This window comes from Hyperolius riggenbachi, chromosome 12, assembly GCF_040937935.1.
Source record: "Hyperolius riggenbachi isolate aHypRig1 chromosome 12, aHypRig1.pri, whole genome shotgun sequence".
Lineage (NCBI taxonomy): Eukaryota > Metazoa > Chordata > Amphibia > Anura > Hyperoliidae > Hyperolius > Hyperolius riggenbachi.
In genome coordinates, this window is record NC_090657.1 from 181,935,862 (window position 1) to 181,952,661 (window position 16,800).

At 46.9% G+C, this 16,800-nt stretch overlaps 1 protein-coding gene across 2 annotated transcripts in view; it reads right to left on the minus strand.

Moving 5' to 3' along the window:
• TM9SF4 (transmembrane 9 superfamily member 4) overlaps positions 1-16,249 on the minus strand; it is a 56,853-nt gene extending 40,604 nt beyond the window's left edge. For both annotated transcript variants that reach the window (XR_011025288.1, XM_068263362.1), the window contains exons 1-3: positions 16,112-16,249; positions 1,826-1,939; positions 1,645-1,744 (exon numbers count right to left, since the gene is read on the minus strand). Coding sequence is in view for 1 of the 2 variants with exons in the window: in XM_068263362.1 (XP_068119463.1) it covers positions 1,645-1,744; positions 1,826-1,939; positions 16,112-16,126 (229 nt within the window). In the remaining variant the exon portion in view is untranslated. The remainder of the gene's footprint in view (positions 1-1,644; positions 1,745-1,825; positions 1,940-16,111) is intronic.
• Positions 16,250-16,800: the final 551 nt, after the last annotated feature.

The window sequence follows — 16,800 nt, forward strand, 5'->3', positions numbered from 1 at the left end:
CCTACCTAGCGACAGGAAGTATTCTCACACAGTGAAAATCCTCCTTGGCACTAGAGATGATTCTTACTGGTCTTTTGCTAACCAATAATAAATAGCCTTAGGCTTCTGCCGGGACACCGATACTGGTGCTTGTCCAGGAGCCCAGCAGCGGTCAGCAAGCGAAGAACCTGAATGGCGGCGGAAGACACAGAAGACAGGTGTGCAGATCAGGTATGGAGGGGGGGGGGGGGGGGGGAGTAGCCTAGTGGGAACAGACGCTGTTCAATCCCTTATGCCTTTACTGATTCCATAAGCATCCATCCGCACCGCATGCAGGCTCTGGAAAAATGTGGCGGTCAGGGACATGCATTTGCCCTAATGTGAACGAGCCCTTATCCAGTTCTGTTAAAGAGAAGCAAGTACCCAAAATCCTACTGCATAAAAAAAAAAAAAAATCATTGCAAAGTCCAATTTAGCCTTCAGGGACAGGCATACTATGCCAAGAAAAAGAAAAAAACACACATATACAAATAGATAAATACTTGTTCTACTTACATAACGTATGTAATGTACTATCCACATTTTTATTTCAGTGAAAAGTATATTGTAAATAAAGAGAATGCTGTTCCAGGCATTAACCATCTTTGATGCTTCTGACTGAAGTCAGTCCTGATGTCATTTCCTCCCTTACTCTTTTTTTTTCTACTAGAAACCGCACTGTCATATCTAGCTTGCTTTATAAACACATGTGAGCACAGCATAGATTGTATTTCTGCAACTTCTCGTGTCACAATGAACTGCCCTCAGCCAATCAGTGAGGAGCAGAGATGCGGGAGGAGATAACAAGCTTCCCTCTCCTTGGCAATGTACCAAATAGAGCCAGGCCGACTTAGATAAGATTTATTACAGCAGAAACATTTAGGATTATATTTCAATGCTTGCAATGCAGGGTCAGGTTGCAGTCTGCATAATAAACACAGAGCATTGGGTAAATGGAATTTGATTTTATGGCCGACAACCCCGGTTTAAAGAAAACCTGTATCAAGAAAAACGTCCCCTGGAGGGTACTCACCTCGGGTGGGGGAAGCCTCCGGGTCCTATTGAGGCTTCCTCCGTCCTCCTCGGTCCCACGGCGGCGGAGATAAAGCTCCGGGAACAGCGAGGATGTAAATATTTACCTTCCCGGCTCCAGCGCAGTATCGGCTCTGTGCCTCAGAGAAATAGCCAATCGCTGTTGGGCTGCTCTACTGCACCTGCGCAGTAGAGCGGACCCGACAGAGATCAGCTATTTCTGCCTATCTCCGTCAGGAAAGCCGCTACAGCGCCCCCGCAGGAGCCAGGTAAGGTACATAAATCAGCGCTTGTCAGGCTTGTCGAGGGAGGATTCTGGGACACTTCGGCGGAGCCAGCGCTGGACTGCCTGCTGCTACAGGGGAGTGGGAAGCCTCATTGGGACCCTAAGGCTTCCCCCTCCCGAGGTGAGTACCTCCTAGGGGCACTTTTTTTTATACAGGTTCTCTTTAAAAAAACAGGTGGTATATGCAAGGGTAGAGCCAAATGAGCAACACCCATAATTGCATGGCTGCATGAAAGTGATTTGTGTAAACCAGGAGGAGGAGTTTCTAGATCTGCCATGGCCTCTACTATGCCCAGATTTCTCCTTACCCAGGTTCTCAGCCTTGTAGGTGATGGTCTCCGGCCGGCAGAAGGGGAGGGAGTAATATTCGTAGGGCAGCTGAGTCCGGGAGCTGGTCAGTTTCACAGCCTGACGGAGAAATAAAACAAAAGGTCAGTAAGAAGTCGTAATTCTCACGCTCCAGCGATGACTGTGCGACCGTCGTCTCACCTTAATGTCCACAGGGGCGTCCTGCCGGAAATTTATGGGAGCCACGCCGGGTACATAGAAGCCGCTGCTTCCATGAAGGAGGCAGAGTGTAAGGAGCAGCCAGGTACACGTCACCTACAGGAAAAACACAGAAGGAGTCACTCAGCCATAGAGGACCGGTCTTACTGTACGAAAGCCAAAAGAACCATGAAAATCAATTCATAAGCCAACATTACTATCTCAACGGCAGGGAAACTCAATACACTGCATACAGTATAAAGACTCATTCAGACTTTTGTTAGAATATATACAGTCAACAGCTTTCATACTTAAAATTGGAACTGAACTCTTGCACAGGACAAGGAAAACAGAGAGAAATGTACCCTGTGTGTTTTAAGAGGAAAGAGCCCGTCTAATTTTCCCTCATCTGTAAGTAATCACAAGCGTAATTTGCGCTCCCAGCTGTGTCAGAACAGAAACTCCGCAGTCCTCAGCAGACACAGCTAATATGCAAACGAAGGATGTTAACCATTTCTGTACTGCCATGAAAGCAGGAAGTAACTCAGCTGTAACAGAAATATGTTTTTCTTTGCAGGTTATTATGCTGTTGCTTATGTTTTAGAGCAGAGAGGAAGTTCGGCGTTCAGGTCCCAGTTAAGCATCGCTAAACACACACATCCATTTTCCATTATTCAATTCCTGGCAGATTTGATTGATTCTGCAGGAAAATGGATGTACGTGTTTGATCATTGATAAAAATTGATTGAAACTATGAATTGCGCAGGGAGGAAAATCACTGTTGACTGGGAGCAAGGCACAAGTGGCGGCAGATCGAACAGTGCGGTCTATTGCTGTGTGTGGTAGGAACTGATCTCTGTCTGATCAGATTCAGTTTGGAGATCATTTTGCCACACTGGATGGCCATGTGTGCATGTATGGCAGTCTTTGCCTGATATACCCATCCTCTTATAGAATGTAACAAGCGTAAAGAGATCAAGCTCCAATACCAGTAGTTTGTGCGCACAATTTATTGGGAAAAGTTGCATGAGATGAGAATTGGGTAGAGTAAGTTCATGGTCCACTCTTCACCTTTATTTTGCTATAGGTAGCCATTAGTGGTACAATCCCGCGGATGATCTATTATTTCCAATCATCATTGCGTAGAATTGGAAATAATCGGCCATGCCCACTAATGGCAAAAAAACATGCTAACCAATTTGATCAGATGAATGGAGTGGATTCGTTTTTAGGATCGATCCTGTCAATATGATCAGATCAGCTAGTGTGTTTTTCAGGGCTGTGGAGTCGGTGCAAAAATCATCCGACTCCTCAGTTTATAAAACTCCAGATGCCTAAAATTGCTCCGACTCCACAGCCCTGGAGTTCTTGGCCCTTAGTGGGCACGCCTGATCGTTTCCGATCGATCACAACGATGATTGGAGACAAACATCCATCCATGTCATTGTATCGTTAATGGCCACAGTGAGATATCTGGGAGAAATCACCAGGAGTGCAACATTCCCAAAAGACAAGGGGGCTGAATAAGCACTTCAAGAGAAAACATCTGTCTTATGTGTTTATTACTCTAAGAACTAAAAAGTAGATAAGTAAATAAAACAAAAAAGCAAGCAAAAAAAAACTTCAAATGGGCCCATGGCAAATTACAGTATTATTGTATTATTATTATTAGTGTTTTAACATCCTCTGCAATGCTTTTACATAGTGTACATAGTGATATCACTAACTGTCCATCAGAGGAGCTCACAACCTAATCCCTTATGCCTGGTGCACTCAGTGCAACTTTCCATCAGATTGACAGTCCAATCTATTATTTCCAACAGGTACGATCTGATTTTGGATTGTTTTTCGGATAAATTTTGCATAGAAGTGGTCGGAAAAATCAGCTCCGACCTGTCGGAAATAATTGATTCAACCGTCAATCTGAGGGAAAATTGCATCGTGTGTACCAGGCATAACAAAGTCAGTCATGGTCTTAGGGCCCGTTTCAACTAGTGCGGTGCGATTCCGTTGCGGAAAACGTTAAAACGAATTTGCATGCAAGTGCAAATTCATACGCGTTTGTATGCGAATTTTTAAGCGAAACCGCGTTATAATTCGCAGCTGTTTGGAAGTATGCGAATGTAATGTGGAAACGGGCCCTTATGCTCAGATTGCAGTCTAATGCCTGGTACACGCCATGCAATTTCCCGTCAGATCAACAAGTCGAATCAATTTTGGTCAGATCAGGTTTCCGATTGAAAACCAGAATAGACCTGTCAGAAATGATCGATTCAACGGGAAATTGCATGGTGTGTACCAGGCATAAGGACTTTTTTGGAGGGAGGCAATTCATATTTATGTTTTTGGGATGTGGGAGTAAACCAGAGTATCCACAGGGAGAACGTAACGTTTTGCAGATAAGTGTCCAGTTCCAGATTTTTAACTGGGGAGCTTTGTTGGGCAAGGCAAGGCAAAACTGCTACATACTATGTCACTGTGCTACTCAATCAGGATAGGGGAGTATAAACTGTGCAGAGAAAGCATGCTGGACTTCTATTTTCCACAACTGATAACACCAGTCTCTCTGCTCTGCCTGGATTTAGCTGTATTGCCACAAAGAAAGAATTCATAAGCAGAAGTGTCGCTTTAAAAACTCGAGGTGAGGGACATGGAGGCAGCTATATTTATTTTCTTTTAAACAATACCAGTTGCCTGGCATCATGCATCAGTAGCGTCTGAACCACACACCTGAAACAAGCATGCAGTATATCCAGTCAGAGCACCTGATCTGCATGCTTGTTCAGGGTCTATAGCTAAAAGTATTAGGGCCCTTTCCTACTAGCAAAAGCGAATATGAACCTGTTTTCATGCATGCGTTATGGCACACGGCATGACGGGAAGTTGCACTTTGACGCATATCAGTGACGCCAGTTCTAATTCACCCGACGGGAAATCACTTGCTTTGCGTGATTACATGTTCCTGGAGGTGTAACGTTCTGGAATTCTTTAACTATTGTGAACGGTATCAAGGAAGTCAATAGATTTTCATGTTACCTTAATTGTTGCATCCTATGCGCAGTACTAAAGGGAATGTGACGTGAAAATATGTGATAATAAATTGTATGTGTAGCACTGCTACGAAATAAAACAGTCTTAGCACAGATAGGAGTCATGTTGTTTCCAGTACAGGAAGAGTTAGGGCCCTTTTACACTTAGGCCTCGTTCACATCATACGCGCTTCCGTGCGGATATAGAAGCACGTATGATGTGCTGAAATGCAGGAACGGTAGAAGGGCATAGACTGCCCTTCTACCGTTAACATCTACTGCGCTGCACAGCAGTACGATGCGCTGGGAAGCGCTTGCGTACTGCTGCCTGCATTTTGCCCGGAAGCACAGAGCTGATCCTATCACTGTCAATGGATGGGATCAGCAGCGCAGCAGCGCAGATGGCGTGCGATCGGATGCACTGCGTTCGGACCGCATGGCCATCTGCGCTCCTCAGATGTGAACGAGGCCTTAATCAGCTGGTGTGCGTTAGTACGCGTTTTATTCATAGCAGTGCATTGTGAAAAACCGCTCAGTTAAAAAGCGTTAAGTGTAAAAGGTGCAATAAGAAAACATGGGCATTACTTTGAAAATCAGTTTTCTTTCCGTTTTAACTGAGAGCAACTGATTAACCTCCTTGGCAGTTATCCCGAGCTAGGGTCGGGGTGGAAAACCGCAGCTAAGAGCGGTGATCCCGACCTCTGCTCGGGGTAGCCGCCGGAGGCTGAATGCAGAGCAATGTGCGCAGCGGGAGAGTTTCTACATACCTCCCGGGGAACCCGACGTCGGCTGGCATTCTTCTTACTCTCCTCCGGGGCTCTGCTTCCTGCTGGTGAGATCGCCGGCTGTCGTCATGACGACAGCCGGCAATTTCACTTTAGAGTTGCAGCGCCACCCGAAGGAGCTTAACTGCAGCGCTGGATTCAGGGAGGTGAGTGATTGCTGGGCCGCTGCAGATCTCCAGGTTTTAGTGTCTGAAAAGGTGCAAAAAATTGCACTGCTTTTAGACCCTAAAATTCGGAAAGAATCAGAACGTCAAGGGGGTTAAGTGTAAAAGGGCCCTAAGGGCCGGATTGGATGCAGGAAAACTGACTCCAATGAATGTCTATGGGCCTGTTTCCACTAAACGCGATTTTTCTGATGCATATTTTCCCATAGGAATTAATTTGAGTCAGTTTTTCTGCATCCAATCTGCGTGTAGTGGAAACAGGCCCTTAAAGAGGAACTGTCGCGAAAATCGTAAGATGTAAAACACATACAAATAAGATGCACCTTTCTCCCAGGATTAAAATGAGCCATAAATGACTTTTCTCCTTGGTTGCTGTCACTTACAGTAAGTACCGTAGTAGAAATTACATTTCCAACCGATTTTGGAATAGCCCATCTTGTCATAAGGGGGTTCTCAGGGTTTTCTTTATTTTTAACCTTCTTGCCGGTTATCCTGAGCTCAGCTCGGGGTAACCTGCGCAGAAGGATTTCTCCAGCCCCGCTGGGCCGATTTAATTTTTTTTTTTTTTTTACTGCACGCAGCTAGCACTTTGCTAGCTGCGTGCATTTTCCGCTCACTGCCGATTTGCCGCTACCCGCCGCGCCGCCCCCCCCCCTCCAGACCCCTTGCGCAGCCTGGCCAATCAGTGCCAGGCAGCGCTGAGGGGTGGATCGGGATTCCCTCTGACGTCCCGACGTCATCCCGCCCGGTCGCAAAGCCCGGCAGGAAATCCCGTTCTGAACGGGATTTCCTGCTTACTCTGATCGCCGAAGGCGATCGGAGTGGGTAGGGGGATGCCGCTTGTCAGCGACTATCATGTAGCGAGCCCTGGGCTCGCTACATGATTTAAAAAAAAAAAAAAAAAAAAAAAAAAAGTGCTGCGCTGCCCCCTTGCCGACAGAATTGGAACGGCAAGGGGGTTAAAAGCACTTAGTGAATGGCAGTTGCTCCATCCAACTGCCAAAAATAGTGTGCAGCGAGCAGGGAGGCTGGCCAGCATCTTTATGTAAATCTTTTTTTAGGGAATCTCTTTATAAAGAAAAAAGGCCATGCTGAGAACCCCCTATGGAGAGATGGACTAGCCCAAAACCTGTCTGTAACGTCAGATTTCTACTACCTACTATAAGTGACAGCAACATAGGAGAGAAGTAATTTATGGCTCATTTTACTCTGGGAAAAATGTACTTATTTCTAAGTGTTTCAAATTTTTTAAGAATTCCGCGACACTTCCTCTTTAAGAAACTTAATTTATCTATGCAAAAGAGCTTCTGTGAGCTCTGTGACTTTATCAGAGTCACGGACAGCACTGTCTTTTGAAGCACATATCTCAACTGTCTCATTGTTTCTTCTTTGTTTACGGTTTTTCTGCAGAGAAGAAAGTTTAAAATGGTTACTAGCCTGCTTTGTGAAATCATATGAAATACTGAGTGTATTGTGGGAACTGCAAGTATTAGAGAAAGATGCAATGTTATTAAAAAAAGCTATATACCTGAAAATAAAAATATGACACTATTCTCTTTGCTACTAATGTTCTATATATTATCTGTACTACACAACCAATTCATTATTACTCATTATATCATGAGGTTTTTTTCGCTTCAGTATCAATTTAAGGAGGCAGTGGATCAGCAAGACAGTCAGGCAATGTGCATTGTTTAAAAAGGAAAGACCACCTGGCAGATGAAGGTGCAGTTTCCAGGATCTGGCCATTACAGATCCGTCTCTGGACAGCACCAGATCTGACAAGCACAACAAAGGCTAGGCGCAGAGGCCTCAGCAAAGGCTTGTATACAATGAAGTTTATTCCAAGGCAATATGACTGAAGCACAAGCATGTTACAATAATGCATTCCCATTGCAATGCAACCAAACACGTAAAGTGTGCCAAGCATACAAATGACTGCCTGAAAGAGTTAACATTCAGGTATGCAAGTGACAGTTTCTCTCCTATTGGGACCTATAGCCTACCTCACTGATAAAGAATTACTGCTATAAAAGTCTTTCCAAGCAGAGAACAGCTTCACAGTGCAGGGGCCAGACAAAAAAAGGGTCAATAGTTCAGAGATCGAGTATTAGCTTTTGGGATACTGAAAAACGTCATATGAGACAATACAAAGCTGAGCATACTTTTTTCTTAGCAGATACACAGAAAATAAAACTGTGGGATTCTAAAAGTCATTTTTATGAGTATGATACAATGGTTTATCTCTAGTCAGTTTATTTTCAACTCGGTTTTCCTTTAGGCACCTACCACAGGTGAAATCTCTATTGGGGTGCCATTGTTAGGATAGGATTGCACCACAATGATCCCAAAAGGTCACACAGTACCACTGCGGTACAACCCTACAGTCAGGCATACTTTCTAATGAAAATATGCCTCACTTCCAGTTAAGACGCGGACATTGCACGGATACTCTTGCGCTGTCACGACGGCACCCGACACACCGTGTAATGTGAAAGGGATGTGGGAAGTGTGAAAGGGGCCTCAAAAGTAATCTGAGGTGTAGCCTGGTGTGCCTTACAACCTTTAGAACAGGGGTCTCAAACTCGCGGCCCACGATACAATATTTTGTGGCCCGTGCCGGCAAAAGCTTCCTTATAGTTCGCTTCAGTGCTCCAAAGTAATCTGCCGCATTCCCGCCGCTAAACGAGGGCTGCAGAGCACCCAAATCGCCCGGGGGGGGGGGGGGGGGGGTTGGGGGGGCATAATCCGCCGGCATTTCCTGGAAGGGGCAGAGCTTTCAGCTTCAGCTCTGCCCCTCCTGACGTCAATCGCGGCACATCGCCGCCTCTGCCCGCCCCTCTCACTCTTCCTTCACAGAGAGGGGTGGGGAGAGGCAGCGATGCGCCGCGATTGACGTCAGGAGGGGCAGAGCTGAAGCTGAAAGCTCTGCCCCTTCCAGGAAATGCCAGCGGATTGCCCCCCGGGCGATTTGGGGGCTCTGCAGCCCTGCAGCCCTCGTTTTGCGGCGGGGACACGGCGGATTACTTGTAATGGGAGCACTGAAGCAAACTATAAGGTAAAATAGGGAAAATAGTTCACTTACGTGTAAATTTGATTTTTAATTAAAAATTAATGCAAGGGGGGGGAGGGGGGGGGGTTGGTTGCCGGGGTTTGGGGCGGGAGCTGCCGATTGACTTTTTTGTGAAATCCCTTATGCGGCCCAGCCTCATCCTGACTTTGCCTCCTGCGGCCCCCAGGTAAATTGAGTTTGAGACCCCTGCTTTGGAAGGAGGCCTTATCTCATATCTATTCTCTGCTCTCTCAATCGCTAGAATTCGCAAAAACTCGTACAATGCTACAATGGGAAAAGGACTTGGGCACTACTCGAACCCCCAAGCATTGGTCCAAATGTTGCTTAACACTTACAAAAGGCAGCAGCTATTTTTCTCACATTGAAACCAACTACAAAATACTGCATAGAACTTATGTAACCCCAATTAAAATGCATGCAATATCACAGTCCAACTCCCACCTATGCTTCAGAGGTTGCGGCATGCCTGGAACCATCGATCATATCTGGTGGTTCTGCCCCATTGTAAAAAGATATTGGGATCAAGTTACTTCTATTTTGAGCACGGTTCTAGAAAAGTCTCTCTCCCCAGACCCTTTACTCCTACTCCTGGGAGACAAACCCCTTGGATGGAATTATCCCCAACATAGACTCTCACAACATATAGCCAAGGCCGCCAGAGTTCACATTGCACGTCAATGGAAACAACCAACACTAGCAATAGATCTTACCGATCACATTATAACCGATATGCTAATCTCCGAACTTTAGCTATAGTCAACGATACCACTGATGCCTTCACCAGAACATGGCAACCCTGGCTTTCTTGTTCCCATACGCTGGGTCTTCGCTCCTGTGCCCTTTCTTTCTGAATAACAATATGTGTTTCATTGATTGTTCTCTATACTCACCCGGATAGCAAGTTTAAATCACTTGACTGTTTGTAAACAACCACTACTGTTTTTCTGACATTTTTCTACTCTCGTTTTGAGTAGTATATGTTACTATTCTTCTATGCTGTTTATGTTATGGTACGCCCTTCATTAAGGGCTTTTGAAAAGCGACTTTGTAACCAACTAAATGTTTTAATAAAAACTCTTGAAACTAAAAGTAATATGAGGTGTGAGACTATGGAGGCTGACATATTTATTTCCTTTTAAACAATACCAGTTGCCTGGCAGCCCTGCTGGTCTTTCTGGTCAGTGGGGTCTAAAACAAGCATGCAGCTAATCTTGTCAGATTTGTCATAGACATCCGATCTGAATGCTTGTTCAGGGTCTCTAGTTTAAAGTATTAGAGAGGTAGAGGATTAGCATGAGAGCCAGGCAATGTGCAAAATTTAAAAGGAAATAAACATGTCCGCCTCCATATCCCGCTCACCTCGGGTTCCCTTTAAAAGCAGGTTAAAGCCAGAGGCACACTAGAAATCGCAAAGCGTTTTGTGTCAGCATTTTGCTGGTGATTTGTGCTGCGTTTTCTGGCGATTAAGGCAACTCATATACTAGATATTGGAGCCCAAACGCTTACAAAATTCTGCATGTCCTGCGATTGTCATTTTCAGAATCGCAATTGCTCTAGTGGGCTCATCTCCATATACTTGCATTAGCAAAGCATTTTTAAAAAGATTTTCAAAACTCCAAAATCGCTCAAAATAGTACTCTAGTGTGCCCCAGGCTTAAAGGACAACTGAAGTGAGAGTTATATGGAGGCTGCCATATTTATTTCCTTTTAAACAATACCAAGATGTTTTGAATCAGGATAATACCATTTATACACTAAGCTTTCGGCAATGCAGCCTTTATCAGACTTCAATACTGTTTGCTTAGAAGATGTTGGAACAGACAGCTATATAGGTGCAACATCTATTGCTACTTTAAAAGGAAGCATAAACCAAATTTTGCTGCTGTGTGATATATTTACCCGGGGCTTCCTCCAGCCCCTTAAAAGAGCCTTAAAGGGATACTGTAGGGGGGGGGGTCGGGGGAAAATGAGTTGAACTTACCCAGGGCTTCTAATGGCCCCCCGCAGACATCCTGTACCCACGGAGCCACTCACCGATGCTCCGGCCCCGCCTCCGGTTCACTTCTGGAATTTCAGACTTTAAAGTCTGAAAACCACTGCGCCTGCGCAGCTGCATCCTCGCTCCCGCTGATGTCACCAGGAGAGTATTGCACAAGCCCAGTATGGTCTTTGGTCTGCGCAGTATGCTCCTGGTGCCATCAGCGGGAGCGAGAACACGGCAATGCAGGCGCAGTGGTTTTCTGACTTTAAAGTCAGAAATTCCAGAAGTGAACTGGAGGCGGGGCCGGAGCATCGGTGAGTGGCTGCGCGGGCACAGGATGTCTGTGGGGGGCCATTAGAAATCCCGGGTAACTTCAACTCATTTTCCCCCGACCCCCCTACAGTATCCCTTTAAAGGGAACCTAAACTGAGAGGGATATGGATGTTTCCCTTTTAAAAATACCAGTTGCCTGTCAGTCCTGCTGATCTCTTTGGCTGTAGTAGTGGCTGAATCACACACCTGAAACTAGCATGCAGCTAATCCAGTCTAACTTCAGTCAGAGCACCTGATCTGCATGCTTGTTCAGGGGCTGTGGCTAAAAGTATCAGAGACACAGGATCAGCAGGAGAGTCAGGCAACTGGTATTATTTTAAAAGGAAAAATCCATATTCTTCTCAGTTTAGGTTCCCTTTAAAGAGAAACTCCAACCAAGAATTGAACTTTATCCCAATCAGTAGCTGATACCCCCTTTGACATGGGAAATATGCTTTTCACAAACCGACCTTCAGGGGGCACTGTATGACTGATTTTGTGCTGAAACCCCTCCCACAAGAAGCTCTGGGACCGCGGTACTCTGGGCAAACTGCCACGATGTAACAATGTTCACAGACAGAAATTAGCGGTTTACAGCTGTCTCTAACAGCCAAAACAGCTAGGAGCAGCTACATAACCTGCCCACAGTAAAAATGTCACCATGTAATAAATGTCAGAATGTAAATCGGGGAGAGGAAAGATTTTACAATGAGCAAACACTGTCTAAATCATTTATACATAAATATGGTAAAAAATGAAGCACTTTTACTGCATTATTTTCACTGGAGTTCCTCTTTAAAGAGACTGTAACAAAATTCTCAGCCTTATTTTTTCTATCCTATAAGTTCCCATACCCGTTCTAATGTGGTCTGGATTACTGCAGCCTTTTTCTAGTTGCACTGTCTCTGTAATACATCTAATCTTCTCTTCTTTGCAAAGCTTTGTGGTCGACCCAGGAAAGAATGGGCTGTCTCTGTTGTAATGAATACAAGTTATGCACGCCCCCTGCAGGCTCTGTGTGCTTTGTTTACTCCTCACAGACAGTGCTGCTCGGATACCCTCTTTACAAAATCCGGTTCCAATTCGGATCCGGATATCCGACCCTAGTATCCGGGATATCCGGGCAAATTCGGATATCCGGATAGAACACCGGAAGTGGCCGGTGATGATGTGGGGACTTAAAATTTCCGCCCCCCCCCCCCCAAAAAAAAATAAAAAAAATTGGTTGTCAATTAACATTAGGCCTAGGTTCCAGACAGCAGTCGTGCAGCCCACATTGTGTCCAAAGTCCAACCGCACAACATGGACATGGCAGTTTTCAGCCAAGACACCTCCAAAATATTACACAGCAATTGTTTTTTGGGTTAAATATAGGTGGTATCAGTGGACTGTGGCACCGTGGCCTGGTGGTGGGAGCTGCACTGGCAGCAGGAACAGGGCAATGCAGCAGGTGTAATGTGTGCCAGGAGCATGCCGGACATGGCACGTGGCAATTGGCACTTGCCACGTGACACTTGGCAAGTGCCATATGCCAAGTGCCACGTGCAGAGTGACAGACAGATGAGGAGAATACACTAGTGCACACTAACTGTCACACAGGCACTGCTCACAGCACAGCAGTTCTGTAGAAAGCTAACACAGTAGTACTACTACTCTAACAACTACTAGCACTGACTGCAGTACTACAGTACCAACTACACAATAACACAGTAACCCTATCCCCTAATCCCTAACCTATACTTAAGGCTAATAGCTGGCCAGCAGGCAGCAGATGGCCTGGTCTGTGCACAGCACACATTATGACTGTCACACAAATGACATCAAGCTAACTAATGATTTAACAATAGTGTAGTGATAGTGAAGGGAATAACCACTGAACAGCTTTTGGTTTATCACTGTGTACAGGCCTTGCTAGGCCCAGCAGCACTGGAGCACACACTGTCACACTATGACATCAATCCAGCTAATTAATGATTTGACAATAGTGTAGTGATAGTAGTGAAGGGGTTAATCCCTGAACAGCTTTAGGTTTATAACTGTGGACAGCCCCCTTGCTAGTCCACCAGCACTGGAGCATGTCTCTCAGTGAGCATTCAGCAAGCTAAGACGATATGTCTCATCATGGCAGCCCTCATTATACAGGGGGGCTGGCCAGTGTTCCTTTCTGTGATTGGTTGCCAGGGCTTAGGCTGGGAGCCCTCTGATTGGCTCAATGAGGTCAGGTGGGGCTGGCCAGGTTTCCCCTCTGTGATTGGTTGCTAGGGCTTCTGCTGGGAGCCCTCCGTTTGGCTCCAGGACGTCATCTCCTTAGCTACAGTATTTCAGATCCGGATATCCGCCCAAATATCCGCAAATAGCTATCCGGATTTTTTTTTTAAATCCAGAATCCAAATCGGATAGTGGAAAAAAGTTCGGATATCCGGGTTACACGGATATCCGGAATCCTGATGAGCAGCACTACTCACAGATAGTGATGCAGTTTGTGAGGCTGAGGGGGTAAGGCAGTTGCCTGTCACATGCTGAGAAACTGTGAGAATTCCAGAATCCGAGACTGGAGTGCAGATAATTCACCATGTAGTAAAAACCTGTAGTATACTGCAACATGAGGGAGCGGCAGAAACAGCAAAGAGGTATCCAGGAGATCAAAGTGACTCGATTTGGTATGTTTTCTATTGTACAAATCGGACAGTACAGATTCTCTTTAAAGAGTCTGACGCGAGAATAAATCTTGCTTCAGACCTCATAGTTAGCAGGGGCATGTGTGCCCCTGCTAAAACGCCGCTATCCCGCGGCTTAACGGGGGTCCCTTCACCCCCAAATCCCCTCCGTACATCGCGGAATCTCTTCCGCATTGGGGCAGGGCTAACCGCCGCAGCCCTGCCTCCCGCGCGTCTATCAGCCGCGTACCTCCGCCTCTCCCCCGCCCTTCTCAGTCTTCCTTCACTGAGAGGGGCGGGGGAGAGGCGGCGATGCGCGTCTGATAGACGTGCTAAGAGGCAGGGCTGCAGCCGTTAGCCCTGCCTGAGGAAGAGCAAAATTTATGACCAATTTGGTCGTTGATTTTGCAGGGGGGGGGGGGGGGGGTTGGGGGTGAAGGGACCCCCGTTTAGCCGCGGGATAGCAGCGTTTTAGCAGGGGCACTATGAGCTCTGAAGCGAGAATTATTCTCGCTTCAGTGTCTTTTTAAAGCTGACATGCCCCACGCTGCATCTCTGCTCACAGCCAGGGTTTCCCAGGGTTTCCGCCAATGTAGAGGCCGACCTCATCTAGTGCTCTTGCGCAAGCACTGCTGTCAATCAAATCTACGTTATACGCAGTAGTTCTGCGCCTGTGCAGTACGCTGCAGACAAAAAATGCAAAAGAATGCCTGGGTACACAGCCCAGAAGACCCCATCCCCCATATGATTTTAAAATGATTTGATTATCCTTATATTTCAATGTACAAATGGACTGTATACGTCTAAATAATGACTGAGTAAAACATTTGATGGCCAATTCACTAGTTTGGTAAATGAAGTTATTTATCAATTAAGATTACCACCGATTCCCATTAATTTTCATGGGAAAACTATCTCACAAATCAGTGATTCAATCACATGCACAAAGGGCCAGTGCACACCAGAAACCGCTAGTGGATCCACAAACGCTAGGGGTTTTTGAAGCTGATTTTCAGAGCAATTTTTTAACCATGCCTAGCGTTTTTTGGAGCATTTCGGTGTAGTATTTTTTATATTTTGTTACAGTAGAGCTGTAACTGAACAGCTTCAGTAACAAAAACACAATATGAGTGAAAGGCGCCCTGGTGTGTATAAAATTCTTAAAAACAAACCTCAAATAACAAAATCTTTTTTTAAGATACAGAAGGATATGCAGCACACCATACAGCCACAGGTGGATTTTGAGTGCCTGTGAATACAGTACTGGAAATTGTCAGGAAGTGCATTGGATTGCCGCCATTACAGGCTACATATAATTTGTATTAATTCTATCTACATAAAGACAAAAATGTAGTATCTTACGGAGCATATCTACAAAGTGAATGAAATGGGAATGTAACAAAAGCATAATCAAGTCATTGAATTGAGGAACAATCTAAAGCTCCATAACAGCCGAGTAGTCAGAAGCAAATAGCACCCAGGGTGCCCATCCTGAACTTCAGTGGCCACTCATTCATGTAACAAATGGGGAGGAACAAATTACACAGTATTTCATTGTGACAATACTGGGGTCAGGGGTCACTCCTTTTTGGGTCCTCATGCAACAGTGAAGGATGGTGCAGTACCCCAGGGTGGGAGGGGGAAGCAAACAAGGGTGAAGGTGAACAGGAAACAACACTCCCAAGTGGGGGGTATAAAGTGGGCAGCATCCAAGGATGGATATAAACAGGAAGTGACACCCCAGGGTGAGAAGGCAGTCAGCTCCCAAGGATGGGGTGAGAAAGACGTAACTCCCCAGGGTGGCAAGGTGTCAGCACCCCAGGGTGGGAGTAAACAGGAAGTAACACCCCTGGGTTAGGGTGGGAACGGGTCAGCACCCCAGGGTGGGAGTAAAAAGGAAGTAACACCCTAGGGTGAGAAGGGGTCAGCTCCCCAGGGTGGGAGTAAACAGGAAGTAATACCCCAGTATGATGAGGGTGAAGAGAACGTGATACCCCAGGGTGGAGGTGGGAAAAGGGCAGCACTCCGGAGTTAACAGGTGCAGTAATATAGTTTGCTCTTTAGGGGGTCATTCTGCTCGCAAGGGGCTCCCCTCTGATTTCAAAGAAAGGGGTGTCACACACTGCACTTCCGGGTGTCAAACGCCTATCACGCCGACTTCCGGTTCCGCCTAGCTAGCCCTAGCTTCTCCTTATATCACTCCCCGAGTTGTCCCCCCTCTCCGGCTTCTCCCGGGTCACCTTTCACCCACCCAGACCCCTTGAACACCCTCCCGGCCGGGCACTTACCGCAGCGGCCGCCATCTTGGATCCACGTGTCCCTGGTGACGTCAGCGGAAGTGACCCGTTCCTGGGCCTAGCCTGGTTTATTGTTATGGCAACCAGCGACCAAACCGGTCAGCTGACTGCCGTGGTGTAAGAAGCGATAGGCATCACCGAACGTGTACCTGCCCTGCCCAGTCTCTCTGCTGCCCTGCCCCTGAGTGCTGCCCTCACCTGCCTTGTCTCTCTGCTGCCCCCACCTGCCTGCCCTGCCTCTCTGTTACCCTGCACTGCCCCTCAGTGCTGCCCCACCTACCCTGCCTCTCTGCTGCTCTGCACCCACCTGCCCCTCAGTGCTGCCCCACCTACTGCTCTGCAGTCTGCACCCACCTGCCCTGCCCCTCAGTGCTGCCCCACCTGTCCTGCTTCTCTGCTGCCCTGTCCCTCAGTGCTGCTGCTCCACATGCCCTGCCTCTGCTGCCCTTCCCCCACCTGCCCTGCCTCTCTGCTGCTGTGCCCCTCAGTGCTGCCCTGCCTCTCTGCTGCCCCCACCTGCCCTGCCCCTCAGTGCTGCACCCACCTGCCCTGCCCCTCAGTGCTGTCCCCACCTGCCCTGCCTCTCTGCTGCCCTGCCTATCAGTGCTGCCGTTCCCACCTGTCCTGCCTCTCTCTTGCCCCACCCCTCAGTGCTGCTGCCCCACCTGTCCTGCCTCTCT